Genomic DNA, 19,982 nt, shown 5'->3' with positions numbered 1-19,982 from the left:
CAACCATTCCTCCTGGCCTTTTGCCTCGTGATGTCCTTGTAGCATCCTGACAGGAATGGAATCTCATCCTCATTATGTTCAGCTAGTATTTTTTTTCATTGAATCTGCCTTCAAACTAAAGGGATGCCCAGACTGTGTATCTCTCCGTATTCAGGTAACCCATGGCTGCAGAAGGTCTGCTTGCTGCCCCCTACTCTCTTAGGCTCTGGCTGAGTGCCTTTTCTAGTAGTTAACTTTTCTAAAAAGCTTACACATGGGGAGGCCCAACTCAGGATCCAGCTGGCTGTGGGGAGAAGCCACAGGGCAGCTGCTTTTCTGTTGAAAAAGTCAGCCTGTTAGCCAGACTTGGTACTGGGGGACCTGCCGTCATCACTGCCTCTCATAGCTGTGTGTCTTAGTCTGCGCATGCTGTTATGATGCATCACTGTAGACTGGGTGATTCAACACAGGTTTATTGCTCACAGCTCTGGAGGCTGGCAAATCCAGGATCAGGGTGCCAACACCGCCGGGTTGGTGAGAGCCCAGTTCCTGCTTTACAGAGGGTTGTGTGTTTTCTGTGTCCTCACATGGCAGAGAGCAGAGAATAAGCAAGCTCTCCTGTCTCTTCTGAGGCTGCTCCACCTTTGTCTTGCTGATTGCTGAACCTAGGGTAGGCAAGGCGTGAGTGGGGACGCTGAAAGAAAATGAGAGGAGCTATAGGAACTGCAGGCACGCTCCATTCCGCTGTGACTGCCGCAGCGGATGCACAGGCTGTGTCAGGTGGTGTTTATGTAGGTATACGTGAGCAGAGGTGGCACGTGGCCAAGTGAGTACGTCATGATACTTGTGCGCATTGCTCTAAATGATCTTAGCTGTTACATAACCATGCCAAGTCATTGTTTACAGGATGTGGGGCCAGAGAGCCTGACCATCGCCATCTTGGCTAACTGCTATTCCCCTGTAACCTTCATGACCTCATTACCTCCCAAAGACCCCTCTCCAGATCCGTCACACGGGCATGACAATGTATGCATCTGGGGAGAAGGGAACACAAACATGCAGTCTTAGCCCTGGACTACGGTGTGACTGCTTTCCCTAAAAGCATGAGGCCCAAGTCAGGTAGATGCCCACTGCTCCCCCCCCCCCCCCACGCAGTGAACTGGGATCCCATTGTGTGTGTGTATCATGCAAAGTCCATTCACAGGAAAGGAAGCGGGTGGGGAGCGTGGAGGAAACCTGAAATCTAGTGCTTGTTCCCACGATGTGCTTAGCTCTGAGAGAGAGAAGACGGGAGCTAGCTGGGAAAGAATCTAATTGAAAGCACATGCGCATCTCCTGAACGACGTCTTATCAGTCCCAGATGACATGACTGGAAGGAGGTGGAGTTGCAGGGAGGGGTGGGAAGAGAGGAAGAGCTGAATAATGGGCTTGTCTGCCCTGCCCTGAAGGCGTGCTGGGCACAGGACTTCCAGATTGACCCAAAGCCAAGGTCTGGCTTTCTATCAGAGGCCTGGTGCTCATGGTCAGTTGCTCAGTCCTGTCTGACTCTTTGTGACCCTATGGACTGTAGCCCGCCAGGCTCCTCTATCCGTGGGATTTTCCCAGCAAGAACACTGGAATGGATTGACATTTCCTCCTCCAGGGGATCTTCCTAACCCAGGAATCAAACCCTCGTCTCCTGCATCTCCTGCATGGCAGGCCATTCTCTACCTCTGAGCCACCTGCATCTCCTGCATGGCAGGCCATTCTCTACCTCTGAGCCACCAGGCAAGCCCAATCCCTCACCTAGATTTCCTTTTGGATGCATTTTGTTTCTGATGAGCCTGACAAAGGGATTGTTGTTGTTCAGTCACTCAGTCGTGTCTGACACTTTGCAACCCCATGGACTGCAGCACACCAGGCTTCCCTGTCTTTCACTAGCTCCTGGAGTCTGCTCAAACTCATGTCCATTGAGTGGGTGATAAATAATGATCACCTGAATTAAATTCACCCATTCCAGTCCATTTTAGTTCACTGATTCCTCAAATGTCGATGTTCACTCTTGTCATCTCCTGCTTGACCAAAGGGATCTTCTTTTATTATTTGCCTGACACTCCTTGCCTTCCCCTCACCCCCACTTTCCCACCACTAGCCTTGAGCCCAATCTTAATAAAGATTTTAGCTGATCAGGCACCGCCAGGGGTTGCAGTAAAGTTTGCTTGCCAAAAGAAAACAGCCCTGCCTACCCCTCTGGGTGAGTTGGACACCTCTTCCAGAGCTCTGGAAATAAGTCTCTTTTCAGGTGCAAATACCTGCCAGAGCCAGACACCTAGACAGGCACCAGGGGTGTTGAGCAGGGAGGGGAGCCTCACCTTGAGTCTACAGGGAAGGAACTGAAGGAGGGAACTGGTACAGGGATGAAGAATTTCCATGAATTTCCACCTCTGACCACTGTGTTGTGTTGGTAAGAGATCTTGGGGTCCCTGGTGAGCCTCAGGTATTTAGGCTTCTTCTATCTGTGGGAGGCACAGAAGCCTGGTGACTTTGCAGTCAAACCTGGCAAACCCTGTGTTCATCACTTACGATGTTACCTGGGCCAATTAGTTAATCTCCATGAGTTGGTGTTTCCTTGTTGGTAAAAAGTAGTCCTGTCTCACTCATAGTGCTGTGTGGAGTAAATAAAATCATTGCCAGTCCTTTGCTACCTGGCATGTAATCAGTGCACGGTAACTAGCTGATTAGGGTACTGTTGGTGGTTTCAGCTGATCTGGTCCAGCTCTGGGGTATCCCACAGAGTTGATCTCTACACGACCATCTGGTGGAGAGGAATCAGCGTGGCTAGTAGTTCAGTCCTCTCCACCCAGCTGCTGAAAAGCAGATGCTGTGGAGTTGAGAGACTTAGCATTTAATCATCTTGTCTAGCAAAAAGCATCTCCGATTATGACCCCTGCCCTCCAAGGTCTTTAGCATGGGCACACAAGCTGCCATCTTTCCCGGGAGAGCTGGGGGCGGGTGGGGCATCTTCTGCTCCTGGCCATTGAAGTGGTTTTTGGGAGAACCACTTTCTTCTCATTAGCACATGCAGCAAGTGGAGCCAGAACTCACACGCAAGTTATGTGCCAGGAATGACAGTCTTACTGCCCTGCCCGCTCGGCTGTGCACATACCTGTTGGAGAAATTGACCACGGGCTCCCAGAGCAGCAGGGATTTCCTTCTGCTTCTTTGTTACACCTCTTCCCTCAAACATCATTTTTTCAAAAAGCGCCATGTGTGTTTCAGAGAACCCATTTGTGTCCTCCTATTTTGTAACTTGTCTGGACCCGGAATGGTCACAGGAAGCAGAGTCCCTCTTGCAAAGGAGCTGTTGGAACCTTCCGGCACTCTGAATGAGGCAGGTTGTGGATGATTTGAGGTTTACTTGCCGCAGTCTCTGCTTGTTCTGATGAGTCGGGCACTGCGGGGCAGCATCTGTTCTGGTACCTGCCGCTGTTCTCCATGAGCAAGACCCAGCTCTGCTTTGGAAGGATGCTAAATGGACAGACAGCAGCTGCTCCCAGGCCAGGAGAGAAGTGCTCCTGATGCGCAAGGATGTTAACAAGAATCAGCTTCAAAAGGTTGGCCGGCGGCCTGTATCATTGGACACTGGAAGCTACTCTGCTTTCCAGCTCTAGCTTTGCTCTCAGCCTCTAGGATGACTGTCGCCTTGCTGGAGGACCGGACCAAGTCCAACGTTCATGGTGTGACACTGAGGCTGGCCCAACCTGCTTTTCCAGCTTCGTTTCCTCCCACGCTGCCCCCCAAGCCCCAGCATACACCAGCCCTTTCTTTCCTCTGTGCTTTTCTATAAGCCCCCCTCTGCATGAGCCCTCTGCTCCTTATCTTCTTGCCCCTTACTCACATTTCAGACACTGATTCTTTCTCTGGGGTCGCTTTTGTTCCTGACCATCTTCCCTGACCATCCACCAACTTTCAAGGTCATTATTTTCCTTCTCAGAATTACTTCTGACCTTTCATATTCTTTTATCAATACATATGTAATTTAGATGTCAGCTAGAGTCTATCAGCCACTTAAGATCTAAATAAGACTGAGCTAGAACCCTGTGATGGTCTTTTGGGGCTGCCATAATAAAGCAGCACAGATTGGGTGACTTAAAAACAGCAGAAACTTACTGCTCACAGTTCTGGAGACTGGAAGCCCAAGGTTGAGGTGCCAGCCTGGTTGGATGCTGGTAAAGGCCCTCTTCAGGTTGTGGGCCGCTGACTTCTTGCTACGACCTTGCATGGTGGAAGAGGTGAACTAGTGCTCTGAGTCCTCATTTATAAGGGCATTGATCTCATTCATGAGGCTCTGCCTAACGACCTCATCATCTCCCTAATACCATCACATTGGGCATTATGATTTCAACATACGAATTGGGGTAAGGAAGGACTCAGGAACACGGACATAGCGTAGCCCTTCTTCAGTTTGTGAAGTCCAGTGCCCTCACGCAGATGGCTCAGGTATCTTAGGATCTCATGGGCACCTTTGGCTTTGAAATCCTGCGCTTTCAATTCAGTCTGAATGAATTCAGTTTGTGGATTGACTCATCCCAAGGGATGTTTTGGTTCCCTCCTGGGTGGACCCAAATGAAGCTCTTTTCCTTATTTCCCACCCACCACACATTCACTCATGGCCTTTTTTTGTGGGGCAGACTCTGCTGAAAGTTTCAGAGGCATGGAGGGGCTTGCTTTGGAGCAAGCAGCTGTCCCACCCCATTCACAACAGAACCCAAGTTTTAAAGCACCGGTGTTCACAGGGATTCCTTCTGACACTCGGAAGAAGTTACTTGGTATCCATCCAGTTTTCCCATTTGATCAAGTTAAGGGTGTTCTTGCTAGGGTGTGATGGTGGTGAGGTAGAGAGTGATGTGTTGGCTTGAGCTTGATGGTGGCTTTTGATGGCTTGGTAGGTGCTGCCCATCTTTATTTGCCATGTCAGCTGCCCTCAAGGGCTTCCAGACCTCCTCTTCCAGGTCTCAGAAAACTTGGCACAACCTGCAGCCTTTAAAGGATGTGTCTGCCTGTGTAGCACCTCTAGGTTCTGACTCAAGGAAGAGATGATGGTGACCGCACCTTGGGAAACCAGAGCTGTCTCAGTTAATCCAAGACTGAGGATGTCTCAGTCTGGGGAGTGGAGCTCACAGATGGCCAAGAGGCACCCCAAGTGTAAGGTCTTTGTCACAAATACTTGAATGAAGGAGTTGTTCCTCTCTGTTGTTCCTTGGGGAAATGATGAATCCTATTTGCCAAAGCCTGTCATGCCTCTTTGGAAATGTTGATCTCCAACTCTTTGTGTGTTGATTTTTGTCCAGCTCTCTTCTGCTTCTTTAACTTAGATCTATTTCCTTCTTTATTTGTTCGATTCTTTTTTTATACCATAGCATGTTTTCTTTATGACTGTGTCCGATTCCTTTAGGAATCTATGCTCAGCAGAGAGGAGGAGAAGGGGAACCAACCTGCATTGAGTACTTGCTGGACATTAAGTCCCATTTCAAGTTTACAGTTATCCCATGGGGGTACTTTACTCTTATTCAAAAGTGACAAATAAAGAACATGAATCTCAGATTATAACAGTGGCCCAATATCATGTCTATATTTGAAAGGGAAAAGCTCATTTTATCCACTATATCACACTGCTTCACAGAGGACCAGGTTGCCCACTTCATTCAGAGATGTGGCCATCCCATCCATTACTGATTTCTTGCCTCCATAAAGGCCCTGTGCTGCCCTGAAAAATCTGTGGTCCAATCCCAGGTTAGAGCAGGGAGGCCTCTCTGGCAACTCTGAAAGGAACACATCTTTTCCCTCCTTGATGCTTTTTGCTTCCCTGTTTGCCAATTCCACACTGGAGTAGAATGCCGTGGCCTGTGTTACCCTGCACCACTTAAAACTGTTGCTATGACATCATCTTGGAACAAGTCCATTATCCTTTTCCAGGCCTCTCTGTGGGCATAAAAACTCCTGCCAAGTCCAGCCTGGAGGAGCCCCGCAGCAGCTCCACCGCTGGCTGTGAGTCCTCAGATAACACTGTCCATCTTAGAGGCTTTACAGGATGCTGTTTGCACTGGAATCAGAACCTAGAGGTACCAAGATCCCTTTGCTGGACCTCTTCTGATCGGTTAAGGTGGCCACTTCTGGTCCCCAAACACAGGCACTGATATTGCTGGTTTTGCATCCCACTCTGTGCCTGTCTTCATGGGGTGACTGTCTTCTCCAAACAAGATGGGGTAGCTTAACAGAGGGGTAAATCCTCCTAGTGTAGTGAGAAGTGAGGCCTTCCCTCCGCCGCTTTTTGGGGGAAAAAACTCACCCCCTTCCTTCTCTCCTAGCTCCCAGTTGAGGAACTGGGCCAGCTTTTTCTTGACTGTATGAATTTTACAGTCCTCTCACACCAGCTCATGTTCCCTGTTTACTCTACAACCATCTTTCTTGCTTAGCCAACAAGAATAAGTTTAAAGTGTTTGCCTGCTTCTATCTAAAATGCTTCCAGACTGCAGACTTCTTTGGTGCTTACAGATTTGTGTGGAAAGAGAAGGCTGAAAGCTTTATGAGTTGAAAATTCAGACTTATCACTAGATCTAATGCTGATCGGCTGTGGTTCCAGTGGCTTTTAAACACTGCTAAGTGGGTTTTAGCTGAAAGATATTATTAAATATTTCATCATTTATTCATCTTTCAACTCTAATGTTTGGAAACAGTCTGCCTAGTAGTCCCTGAACAAAAATTCTGATTTGGGGAGTCTTAGCCTTAACTCTTTGGGGAATGGGCCGTAATATCTTTAGACACATTACTAAAGATTAGTCTGCTGATTTTATTTCCCAAACCACCCCAAAAATGAAGTGTTTTATTTAAAGGGAAAGTGTGTGTTTGTCTTTAGGCTAACAGATTCCTGCTCATTTTACAGAAGGAATATATGATTTTATCTATCTACTTAAGAGAAGCTGGGCTTCAGTCTCAGAGTAATGTCTACGCGGTTGTCAGGTGTTGAAGAAAAATGTATGTCTGAACAAATGTTTCCATCCAGGCCATAAGTTTTCATTGCAGGTGTGTTAGGTTCTGAAGTAGCAGTTCCCTTTATGTCCATCATGTTATGTCTTTCTTGATACTTACATCCCTATATTATGGCAAAAAAAAAAAACCCACACCATTTTCAATACCTATCAGAAGAGATGCACACATAAGGTACAACAGTTTAATGTCTTAACAGGGCTTTATGTTGCACTCTTGATAGAATTTGAGATGGTTTGGTCCTCTTGAAAATTAAAATTACTCATCCAGGAGAAAAAGGAAGATGAGCTTTGTTTTATTATTATTATTGGTCATCCCGTGTGGCTTGTGGGATCTTAGTTCCCTGACTAGGGATTGAACTTGGGCATGGCATTGAAAGCCCAGAATCCTGACCACTGGGCCACCAGCGAACTCCTCAGCTTCGTATTTCCAGTCAGCAAACATAGTCATATATTTCTCTTTCTGTGCTCAAAGGAAAACAGCTCATACTTTGCCTTTGGCCTGGGGTTGTTAGAGCCTAGATGTCTGTGGTGGTTCCACTGAGTCCTTGGACTGGCAAGCCAGCACAGATCCGATGTCTTGAATAGTTTCTTTTACCCCTTGCATGGCTGTAGTTCCTTCTTCTGAGATTCTGCAGTTTTCCCGAGACTGAAGCCATTACTCTGCTGCTTTTGCATTTTAGACTTCCAGGTCCTACCGCGAGGGTATCCGCTGCAGGCAGCGAGGCCAAGACACGCGGAGGGTCAGCCACTGCTAACAACCGACGGAGCCAGAGCTTTAACAACTATGACAAGTCTAAACCGGTCACTTCCCCACCCCCACCATCAAGCAGCCACGAGAAAGGTAAGCCACTTTCTTGGGGGTTCCTTTCTGACATCTTTATAGCAGATCCAGTTCCTTGGGGTAAGTGTTGGATTGCAAATACAGTGAGGGGAATTGCTCAGATGAACATACTTGGTTGGCAGAAACTTTGTTAGCAGAGGTATTAATAAGGCGGGGAAAATACTACATTTTCACAGTTTCCAGCAGGAATAGCTATGTTTGTCTGGGTAGGGCCCAGAAGACACATAGAAGCAATATAAGAGTGTGCAATTTGAAAATAAATTTTCATAGAACATGCTCTATAGAGTAGATGATTTTCTAGAAATGAAGCTTTGTGAGCTGATAGGTTTTTACCCATCAGAAGTGATATGAGGGCAATTAGAAACAAGAGGATTCTCACCCTTTAAAAAAGTCAGAAATGTAGGTTGGGTAAATGAATGTCTTGGCTACACATAAGGAGTAGGCAGCATTCCTCTTGGCATTCTGATAATATAACTCTTACCAAAAAAGGATATGATTTTTTTTTATTTTGACCATGCATAGTTCTGAAGTTTTAGGTAATGGGGAAAAGGTAAACAGCCCCGTGGGGACTCTTGCGTAGAAGTTAATAAGACAGACCTTTGCTTGCTGCAGTCTCTGTCTCATGAGACAGTGGAGAAATGGGGAAATTGAGACAGCTTTGAAGATTCTTTAGTAACAGGCAGCTGCTGCTGCTGCTAAGTCGCTTCAGTCGTGTCCAACTCTATGTGACCCCACAGACGGCAGCCCACCAGGCTCCCCCGTCCCTGGGATTCTCCAGGCAAGAATACTAGAGTGGGTTGCCATTTCCTTGTCCATTGCATGAAAGTGAAAAGTGAAAAGTGAAAGTGAAGTTACTCAGTCGTGCCCAACTCTTAGCGACCCCATGGACTGCAGCCCACCAGGCTCCTCCATCCATGGGATTTTCCAGGCAAGAGTACTGGAGTGGGGCGTCACTGCCTTCTCCAGTACCAGCCAGAGCCCTCCTTTATTCCTCCCAGACAAAGTGGTCTGGACTTCTTGGGGGGCCTTCCCAGGCCCCTTGGAAGCACTTCTGCCTGGTAGGGTGGAATCATTCCAGGGCTTGTCCTGAGTGCCCCCTCTTCCCCTGGGACCCAGGAGAGCTACCTCCTGCTCCCTAAAGTATTTCTGGAGACTGGCAGCCCTTCCACCATGAGTGAGATCAGAAACCCTGCACTCACCCCTCCAGCCCACCGTAACTTGGTCCAGGAGGCCCTGGGCTTCCCCCTACACCCACCCCCACCTGGAACACTGGAGGAAACATGAAGGAAATCTATGTAGGGCTGAGGTATACAAGGCTGAAGGTTTCCCCAACAAGGCAAGGGGAACTCTGCACCGGGCCCTAAAGCTATAGTCAGGTCTCAACCAGTGATGACTCTGATCCAGTCCTCCACTTTTGCCTCAGGCAAACCATTTCTCTTTTCTTTTTCTTTTTCCACCTCCCTTCCTCCTCTTCCTTTCCTTTTCTTTACCATACCCAAGTATATTCTTGTTAAAAGTCTGTGTAAATTACAAAAACAATATATGCTTGTAAAATGGTACAAGTTTATAGCAAATAAAATTTCTTGTCTATGTGTTCCCTGAAGTTTATACACCAGTATAAACTATTTTGTGCATAACCTTCCAGATACATTTATATACATACATAAGATAGAAGAGAACTGATTTTGTTGAGCTCCTACTGTGTGCCTCATTGAATTCCCCCAAGTTGTGTTGTTATGCCCACTTACAAAGGATGGAACCAAGGGAAAGAGAGGTTACGTACTTGCTGGGGTCACAGCAGACAGTGAGAGGTGGAGTTGGAACTGAACTCAGGTACTTTGGTTCCAGAATCACAGTTAATACTGTGCTTTTCCTGAAAGTAGAAAGGAAATGCTCTAAGCCTTGCTCGTTGAGAGTTGGTTAGAGGCGTGCAGGTTGAAGGAGGTGGGGAGAATGGAGAAGATCATCCTGCTAGACCGGCCTATCCTTGTTCCATAATTCTTTGGGGAGAAGAGACATAAAAAAAGTTTAAAGGATGGATATGAGGCCAGTGTCCAAAAAATTGAGAAAATAAGGAAAAGGTTCGCCGTGGAGGGAACACACGCGGGAGGGTGCAGGGTTGGTGGCCAGACCTCTATCCCAGGGCCCACACGATGCAGAGTCACTCAGGCAGCCCAGCCGGGGGTCCCCTCTGACCCTGGGGCAGCCGCCAGTCTGCTTCTGTCCTGGGTGGGGGTTGCCGTGTGTGCCCCAAGCGAGCAGACAGCCGGGAGGCCTTCTGCAGGACAGTGGCTGTGGATTCTGACAGAAGCATTGTCCAGGGAAAGACTTCAATGTCAAAGGAAGGAAAGTCATATTTACTTGTGGAGCACGTAATATTTGCCAGGGACTTTGATTTTCACCATGTTACTTGATCTTCACAAACATTCCATGAGGTAAATATTAACTCGGTTTTACTGATAAAGAAAATGAAGCTAAATGAGATTAGTGACTTTCCCTGGCAGGTGGTTGAGTGCTGGAGTTCATGTCTGCGTCTCGCTCCTAGAATTGAACTCCGGCTCTGTCCTGTCCCCTGGGATGTCTGTGAGGAGCGTCAAGTGAGGGAATACGCCTGAGAATGTTCTGGAAGCTATAACATACTCACAATCCTGTAAGGACTTGTAGTGATAAAAAGTTACTGCTGGAGGGTCAGGTGCACGCCAGGTACATTTATTAGCCCTCTCCTGCCCCGAGGAGCTGAGGGAGAGCAAGGTTGGGACAGGCCTGGGTACTTTTTATTACTTTTTCACTGTCCTGAGGTAACGAGTTATGGAATTTTACCTTCAGAGACTGTCATTGTTTCCTCCTCCTTTCTTCGTGGTCCCTGTGTTCTCCCTTGAATCTGACCTCGAAGACTGAAGTTGGCGACTTACATGCAAAATATAGTTTGTGTCAGGGAACAGAAATAACTCAGCCACCTGGCCATGTGTAGCACACAGCAGGTACTTAGGTGCATAAGATATCATTCTTCACCTGGAGCAAGCTTGGAGAGAGAAACTCTCATGAGCAGATAAATTGCCGTTCAGTGTGGTTGCAGCTATAGTTGAGGTGTGGACTGCTTTCCAGTGAGGTCAAGTCCAGGACAGAATCTCATTACCTGTCCTTCCATGAAGCTTTCTTGTGGGTCAGTCAGACCTGGACAGCACTGTGCTCTGGCTTCTCACGCTCAGATGAAGCAAGTCATCTGCTTTTCTATGTGACCCACTGACCTAGGAATTCCAATCCTAGAGTTTGCTCTTATCATATCAGTAAGTTCATTATTCTGTCAATAAATGACAAAAATATTTCAACATTTAGTCCCAGTTTTAAAAAAGGATTAAGAGGAATAAAAGGAAATTGTAATGAGCAATTTTTCAAAAACCCCAGAGCACTTTATACTTTGCGCTAAAGCATTCCTCTTAAAATCTTGTCCAAAGATACAAACTCCTCTTTTGTCATCATCACTGAATTAGTTCTGATTATATTGAGCAATCAACTGAGATGTAAAATAGAAGAAAACTAGCAGGTAGTACTTCTGAGTTAGGGAAAAAACCTCAGGACTCACACAGTTCATTACTTTGTCCCTTAGAGTGGCCAAGAACATAGTTGATACCCGAAAACCAGAAATTTTCTGTACAGCAACATATCCTATTCGTTTTCCTAGAGATTTAGGTTTCAGATTTTGCGGCTTTGGAAGACAGTTTGCAGAGCTTTGGGCTTTAGAAAACCTGCTAGTTGTCCATTGCATCATTACCACGCTCATGGTTTAGGTCTACCTTTGGATTTACACTCCTGCAGGCAACAACCAGGCCGAGCCTTGCCTGGCCTGAATGTGTCAGGAGGACCCTGCAGAATGTGTCTGCAGCATTGGCTGTGAAACATCTGTCAAGGGATGGCTGGGATTTAGGGTGGTCCTTTACTTCCTCTTTTGGCTCTGAGCGACTTTAGGGCTCCAGGCCAGAATTTCAGATTTTGAGGGGAGATGAAATGTCCCCCCACCAACATTTGTGGCATGATCTCTTTTCTCTTCCTTCCATTCCCTCACTTACATCCTCTGAATGGGTAACACTGCCAGAAATTTAATACATTTCTAAAATATTTAGTCCATCATATAAATTTGGAATGCTTAGACTGAATTCTATGCATATGGAGAATGTTCTTTTCTGAATAATAATGTTTTCTTCATTTTATGGAAAGCATATCTTTATTTTCAATACAAAAATAATTATATTAAAATATTCAGGCAGCACAAATTTATTAAAAGAAAAAAAATCCCTATGTAATCCCACTTCCCAAACAAAGCTACTGTTTACCATTTAATTCGTATTCCTCTTTGGCTTCCCCAGTGGCTCAGTGGTAAAGGATCCCCCGACAATATAGGCGATGCAAGAGACATGGGTTCGATCCCTGGGTCAAGGAGATGGCAGCCCGCTCTAGTATCCTTGCCTGGAAAATCCCATAGACAGAGGAGCCTGGTGGGCTACAGTCCATGGGGTCACAAAAATGTTGGACAGAACTGAATGACTAAACATTTTTTTCATGCATATGCTATCACATTTTTTGTTTTTATTTTTAAGTTTTCTGTATTTCCTTATTTTAAATCATAGTTAAATGTATATACTGTAACATTTTGATAAATTTTTCCTAATGTTTACTCTTTGCCAGGAACTATTTGAAATGCTTTATATAGGACACATCAAGTCTTATAAATAAAATCAACAAATCACGGACAGACATTTTTTTAATGGATCATTCGTTTTCTTTCTTCATAAATTTGTTGCATGGTATTCCATTGTATGAACTTACTTTAATATTTTCAGTCACTCTCATTTAGATTGCTTCTAATTTTTTGATGTTATAAATAGTTTTGAGGTTAATGTCCTTATGTGTCTTTTTTGCATGTATACAACTGTTTCAATGAAATTGCTTATTGAAGGGTATGTGCACATTTTACATTTGTTTTAACAGTGCCAAATTTTGCTCCCAAAAAGTTATCCCTATTTATAATTTCCAGCAATAGTGTGTGAGAGGATTAGTTTCTCTCCACATTTAACACTTTTATTTTCATTCTCTTGGGAAAAAAATATTTTGTCTTAGAAATGAAGCAAATTATTTTAAGATGCTGAAATATATAACAAGATCGTTTGCTAAAAATTGATTTTTGTACTTTGCTGAGAGTCACAACTGGTGACCGTGGCATAGAGCCAAAGCACCTGGGTTTGAGATCAAGCTCACTCCTGCCTGGCACTCAGACACTTCTCCAGGCCTCAGCTTTCCCTTCTGTAAAGTGGGCCTAAAGTTCTCTGTCACTGAGTCACTGTGAAGCATGAATGAATTCTTTACTTTTAACTCGCTGTTTGGCTCCATCAGCGCTTTCTAGTGGGTTCCTTTCGCAGGTCTTCATTCTCTGTGTCACTTTCTTCTTCCTTGTTCACTTCTGCCTGTCCTGGGCAGACAAGGAGAGCCAGACATGGCTGGAGATAAGATTTCAACAGCATTTAGCACAATGTCATGTCTGAATAACATTGGAGCCATTGATTTAGAATCTGTGTGGTGGAGTACAAAGATATGCGCTCATCTTCTCCTGCAAGACTTCCAAAATTACAACTCGCTTCTGGACAACCATCGGCAGGATAATGTTAGTTCCCACCAAAAAAAGATACCCCATGTCCAAGGGCAAAGGAGAAGCCCGAGCAAGATGGTAGGAGGGGAGAAATTGCATTTAAAATCAAACCCCATACCCACCAGAGATCCTCGGAGGGCTAAAACAAAACCTTGTGCACACCAGGAGACCCCACAGAGACCGAGCCAGACCTGCCTTTGAGGGTTTGAGTGTCTCCTGCGGAGGTAAGGATCAGCACTGGCCTGTCTCAGGGGCAGGGGCTCTGGGTGCAGCAGACCTGGGTGTGGCATAAGCCTTCTAGGAGGAGGTCACCATGAACCCCACCATAGAGCCCCAGAACACAGGACTGGGGAAAGACTCTTGGAGGGCACAAACAAAACCTTGTGTCTACCAGGATCCAGGAGAAAGGAGCAGTGACCCCACAAGAGACTGATCCAGACTTGCTTGTGAGTGTCTAAAAGTCTCTGGCAGAGGCATGGGGCGGCGGTGGCCTGTTGCAGGGTCGGGGGCATTGAGTGAGGCAGTGCGTGCATGGGACCTTTTGAAGGAGATGACCATTATCTTCATTACCTCCACCATAGTTTGGCCTCAGGTCAAACAACAGGGAGGGAACACAGTCCTGCCCATCAATAGAAAATTGTATTAAAGATTTACCGAGCATGGCCCCGCCCTTCAGAACAAGACCCAGATTCCCCCACAGTCTCTCCCAGCAGGAAGCTTCCATAAGCCTCTTATCTTTATCCATCAGAGGGCAGACAGAATGAAAACCACAATCACAGAAAACTAATCAAACTGATCCCATGGACCACAGCCTTGTCTAACTCAATGAAACTATGAGCAATGCTGCTTAGGGCCACCTAAGATGGAGGGGTCGTGGTGGAGTGTTCTAACAAAACGCGGTCCACTGGAGAAGGGAATGGCAAACCACTTCAGTATTCTTGCCTTGAGAACTCCATGAACAGTCTGAAAAGGCAAAAAGATAGGACACTGAAAGAGGAACTCCCCAGTTCGGTAGGTGCCCAATATGCTACTGGAGAAGAGTGGAGAAATAACTCCAGGAAGAATGAAAGGATGGAGCCAAAGCGAAAACAACACCTAGCTGTGGATGTGACTGGTGATGGAATTGAAGTCCGATGCTATAAAGAACAATATTGCGTAGGAACCTGGCATGTTAGGTCCATGAATCAAAGTAAATTGGAAGTGGTCAAACAGGAGATGGCAAGAGTGAACACTGACATTTTAGGAATCAGTGAACTAAAATGGCCCAGAATCAATTCAGTTCAGTTCAGTCACTCAGTCATGTCTGACTCATTGCAACCCCATGGACTGCAGCATGTCAGGCCTCCCTGTCCATCACCAACTCCCAGGGTTTACTCAAACTCATGTCCAATGATGCCATCCAACCATCTCATTCTCTGTCGTCCCCATCTCCTCCCACCTTCAATCTCTCCCAGCATTAGGGTCTTTGGATGGCATCACTGACTCTATGGATATGAGTTTGAGCAAGCTCTGGGGGTTGGTGATGGACAGGGAGGCCTGGCATGCTGCAGTCCATGGAGTCGCAAAGAGACACGACTGAGCGACTGAACTGAACTGATAAACTTGTCAACTTTGTGGTTTGCAAGGCAAGCTCTTTATCAGGCTTAGTGAATGGGAGAGGGAAGCATGAAAAAGTTGCCCATGTTCTGCTGTTAATCAAGATACTGACCTAAAATTACAGTTTAGATGAAGCTGATTCAGTGGTCCAGGTCATGCAAAAGAGCTTATGGCTGGGGTGCCCATGTTTCATGTCGCCTTTGTTCATCACCATTTGTGCTCAACTTTGGGCTGGAGGTTGTGACAGTGAGGACTGGGTGCTGGACAGCTTGGGGGAGGGGTGGTGTTTACTGTTGTTGTTCAGTTGCTAAGTCGTGTCTGACTCTTGAACTGCATGAATTGCAGCACACCAGGCTTGTGCATGAATTGCAGCACACCAGGCTTGTCTGTCCATCACTATCTCCTGGAGCTTACTCAAAGTCACGTCCATAGAGTCAGTGATGCCATCCAACCATCTCATCCTCTGTCGTCCCCTTCTCCCCCTGCCCTCAATCTTTCCTAGCATCAGGGTCTTTTCCAATGAGTCAACTCTTCGCATCAGGTGGTCAAAGTATTGGAGCTTCAGCTTCAGCATCAGTCCTTCCAATGAATATTCAGGGTTGATTTCCTTTAGAATCGACTGGTTTGATCTCCTTGCAGTCCAAGGGACTCTCAAGAGTCTTCTCCAACCCCACAGTTCCTTGTGGTATAATAGGGATGTGCTCAGAGTCGTGAAGAAGAAGGCTGAGGAAGACGTCAGAGAGGCAATATCATTTGTCCTGATTTCCATCTGAAGATTTTTCCTGAGAGCAAAGGAAGGGGAGTTTGGAAAGGAAGGACGCATCAACCCTTCCGGTCGGGAGGACCTGTGTGGGCTCAGGTATTAGTAGCCTCATGTTTTGTGAAGGTCCTGCAGAGGGAAACTTCTGCAAGATCATTTCAGTGTTGGGATAGGGATCATCAGGGGACCCCTGCCATTCCAGAGCTGTCACCCCAGGCAAGGGGAGAGCTTGGGTACCTGTCTGTACTCATGGGTGATAGTCACCTCAGTTTGGGAATCACATGTGACATCACCATGACCCTTCAGCCTGAAGCCATCATTGTCTGAGCCATCTCAAAGGTTTGAACCAGGGTATCATTGTGTTTAAAGAAGTCTCTCATGTTACCTAATGAGTCAGGTCCCACTGCTCGCTGCTTTACAAAATCAGTTCTCACAGACGTTGATAGAAAGGAAAGGTACCTTTAAGCAGAATGCCAGCAATCTGGGGAGATGGTGGACTTACCGGTCCCCCAAAACCCACCTCTGAAGATTCTGCTCAGCCTGGAAAGCTTTTAGAGGGAAACAGGAAGTAACCTGAGTGAATCACTGAGATGGGGGCCAGAGTCCTCACCATCCCCCCACGTGCAGACTTGTATGCAGCCTTGGCCACGCCTTGTGATCTTCCTCTAGATGTTATCTTGGTCACACAGTTATTTCTGAAGGTTACTGAAGGGGAAGCTAGGGCAGAGATCTGCTCCTCTGTTAATTACTTATTCTTCATTTCTACTTCTTTGATCAAGAGAAACCACGGACAAGTTAGGCAGGGTATTATCTATCTATCAATAGATCTGAAAAATGTGTTTGGGCCAGAGATGAGCAGGTCATGGGGGTGCTTGGTTGAAAAGTTAGTTACAATGTTGCTAGTGACGAGAAAAGGGGCTTCCTGCTGAGGGCAGTTTCATGCAAAGAGCTGGGAGACCATCTAGCAGTGGAGCTCAGTGACTCAGCTGTTAGGGTGTGCAGGCAGGATGAAATAGATGCTTCCAAATCTAGGGCACTCACGTGGCACTGGAAGGGAAAATCACATCCGGCAGGGCCTTGTACCAGCTGCCCCAGACTCTTGGGCCAGGATACAGTTATCTCAGGAGAAGAGTTCTGGGCCCTGTAATTAAACAGAAACTGTTTCCCTTGAAGGCAGCCAACTGACTTTGAGTTCTGGCCCTGTCACCTCCCAGGAGTGTGGCTTTGGGCAAGGGTAATGCTCACCGGGACACGTGCTCAGGGTCTCACTGAGACCGTCACAGGCTACACCTGGCACCCTTCCACTCCACCAGGGACTGTCAGGAAGGTTGTTAGCAGGGCAGTGTGGGCATTTCTGTTCCATGGGAGTGGTCCACACAGCATCCAGGGCCCATCACTGCCCCGTCCCACCTCGGGTGACAGCTCAGGAGTGAAGCAATAAGACCCACACAGGGCAGGTGTAGGAGTCCCTCTAGCTTAAAAGCTGCATGGAGCTCATTACTCACAGGAGCCAGTCTTTCCTGTGACATCTCCACGTGCCTGACTTCTAGGGTTCCTGCAAGACTTGGGCCCGATCGGTAGTCATAACACTCAGAGAAGTCCAAAATGATGGTGGTGTCCAACAGGTATTTATTCTTCATTTACAGCTGTTGTCGGTCCAGTTGTGGTGTAACTATCCAGGGTCATTTTTATCATGAGCAGTGTTGCTTAGTAACATAGCTGACATTCTATCTTTATCAAGTTTCCAGGGGACCAGAGATAGGAGGTCAAGCGGAGGTCAGATTCTCATGCAGAAAGGGAAAGGTTTTGTTAATCCTTTCCCAACATCAGGTCACCTCACTTGGCAGAGATTCGATGTGTTCATCCGTGCGGCAGCAACAGGCTGCCCCAGCCCTGGTGATGGGAGAACGTCAGGTATAAAGCATTTGTTTCTTGCCTTTTTGTAGAGTTCAGTTCAGGTTTTCTGTCCTTGTCTCCTCTGTTGGTTGAAGACATTTCTATGCAGGGTATGACTTGTTTCCTAATAGCTGGAGTTTATTATCGTGGCTGTCGTTTACGTGGCTTTGAAACAGTTAATGCCTTCTGATCTTTCTCAATGTTGTGTGGTCCGTTGGTTTGCTGTTAATGGTACCCTTTCACAGGTCAGAAGGTGGAGGTTATGGCTCCTACGGTAAAGGCGGGTTTCATTTTTCTAGTTTGCATTTCACACCCTGGTTCCCTCTTGTTCTAAACAAATTATTGACCTTGTCTAATTGAAGAGATGAAAAGTCCTGAAACACATGGTACCTCTCCAAAATAGTGCCTCCACTGTGACATTTTTTACGCTCCAACATATGTATGCAGATTGCCCCCGTGAGATGGAAGAGGCACCAAGTTCCACGTGGTCTCTCTGTTAAGTCTGAGGTGAACAGCTCACGTCCCACGGTCTGGTGGGACCATGAATTCAAGACTCCATCATTTCTCAAGGTCTGATGAGTGAGTGGGCCTCCGACACCAGCATCCTTTGAGGTCATTGCTTACGAGAGAAATTCTGAAGCTTTACAAACCTAGTCCTTCTAGTTCAGATTTCTGAGTTAGAGTCTGAAAGTCTGGATTTTACACCCTTTTCCTTCTTACATCACTGAAGTTTGAGAACCTCTCCCCTAGAAGGAATTCATGGTCCCCTTTCGTAGGGCAATTAAAGAGCTACCTTCTAACTGCCCTGCAATTCTCAGCAACTACTATGTTGTGTGTTGTTAATAGGTACTAGAGATGAACACGGGAAGATGCCCAGACTAACACCTGGCATATAGCAGGAGCTCAGTTCGTAGGGAACCATTTATATTGACACATCCATGCTTTTTATTGTACACACACATTTATAGTTGGTCTCAAGAGTCAGCAACTTGTGTTCGGTACACTTACCTACTTGCACAGGGTCTTGGGATCTGATTTCTTGCTATTGCCTCACTAATCTCTCTCGAAGTTCTTCATTTAAGAAAAAAAAAAATCACTCAATGCTACCTTGTTTCAGTTGAGCTAATGAAAAATAAGGAGATGGATTTGGATCCTGTACTTCGGTTGGAAATATAAAAAGGAGAGTTGCCCCTGTGGAGTCTAGATACAGTCATAGAGGGAACAGTGCAAGGAGACGGTCACAGGGAGCCGTTGGCTCAGCCGCTCTCTGAGTGGAGAATCATCTGCTGGCTCTTTCTCTACCTGCACTTGGAGAGTTTGCTGTTACTTGATGAGTGTAAGAGCACTTTCCTTTTGAGAGGAAGGGTGAGTGCCAGCAGGCCCACCTGGAGAGGAGCCTTTGGGGTGCTCCTTCCTTCGCACGCTCCATCCTCACTTCTGTCCTTAACCTCCAGCATGAAACTAAAGTCAGACCTGAAGGTGAAAGGACTCTGTCTGGCCACCTTCGGGAGCTATTTTCTTGATCTACAGTGTAATTCAGAAGAGCTTTCAGAGGAGGAGACGCATCAGTCCCTCCAAAGTGTCAGACTAATAACCTTTCATACTAGAGCCATCGTTTTTGCAGGGAGAAGAATAAGAGGGATGTAACCATGTTTGTTTTCCTCCAAATATGGATGTGTTTCAAAGCCATGTGTGAGCTCATGGTTCTGCTATATATCCTTCCTCGCAAATACAGTCAACCTGGATTTTTGTAACAGAATGAATGAGTTGAGAAAAAGAAAAAAACATTTAGGAAGATGAAAGATCTATTTGATTAGTCTTGTGTCAGGAACCGAAAATGACTAGTGGATGTTCATCTGATCTTTGGGTGATGAATTTCAGTATTTCTTTTGCTTCCATCTGCTGTATGAAAAGTGTCACACATACACGAATTCAATTTAATTTCAAGGATCATTGGTAAGGGAAAGTATTTATGTTTCTGAGGGCTCCCCTAGTCATTTTTATCCAGGTGTCATCTGCAGCCAGGGCTTAGTTTAGTTGTTCATTTAATGTTCTTTTTTTTTTTTTTAATATTTTCCTTCACAAAGTTAGGTATTTGACAGTGTTTATTAACATGAAAAGATAAATATGAGTAGGGATAAATGAGATTAACTTTTCTAAGAGCATATGGGGACCGTATTCACAATGTAAAGTATAAGAAGAGAATGCTGGTTAGAACAGGGATTGTTTCTGACCAGTAAA

The 19,982-nt window shown here is 46.1% G+C and overlaps 1 protein-coding gene across 13 annotated transcripts in view; it reads left to right on the top strand.

Moving 5' to 3' along the window:
- Positions 1–19,982, top strand: part of NAV2 (neuron navigator 2) — an 874,724-nt gene that overhangs the window by 642,132 nt on the left and 212,610 nt on the right. For all 13 annotated transcript variants that reach the window (XM_043451131.1, XM_043451122.1, XM_043451119.1 and 10 more), the window contains one exon: positions 7,688–7,848. In XM_043451131.1, the coding sequence (XP_043307066.1) occupies positions 7,688–7,848 (161 nt within the window). The remainder of the gene's footprint in view (positions 1–7,687; positions 7,849–19,982) is intronic.

This window comes from Cervus canadensis, chromosome 29 (assembly GCF_019320065.1).
Source record: "Cervus canadensis isolate Bull #8, Minnesota chromosome 29, ASM1932006v1, whole genome shotgun sequence".
In the NCBI taxonomy this organism is placed as follows: domain Eukaryota; kingdom Metazoa; phylum Chordata; class Mammalia; order Artiodactyla; family Cervidae; genus Cervus; species Cervus canadensis.
This window is presented reverse-complemented; position numbering and strand designations above follow the sequence as displayed.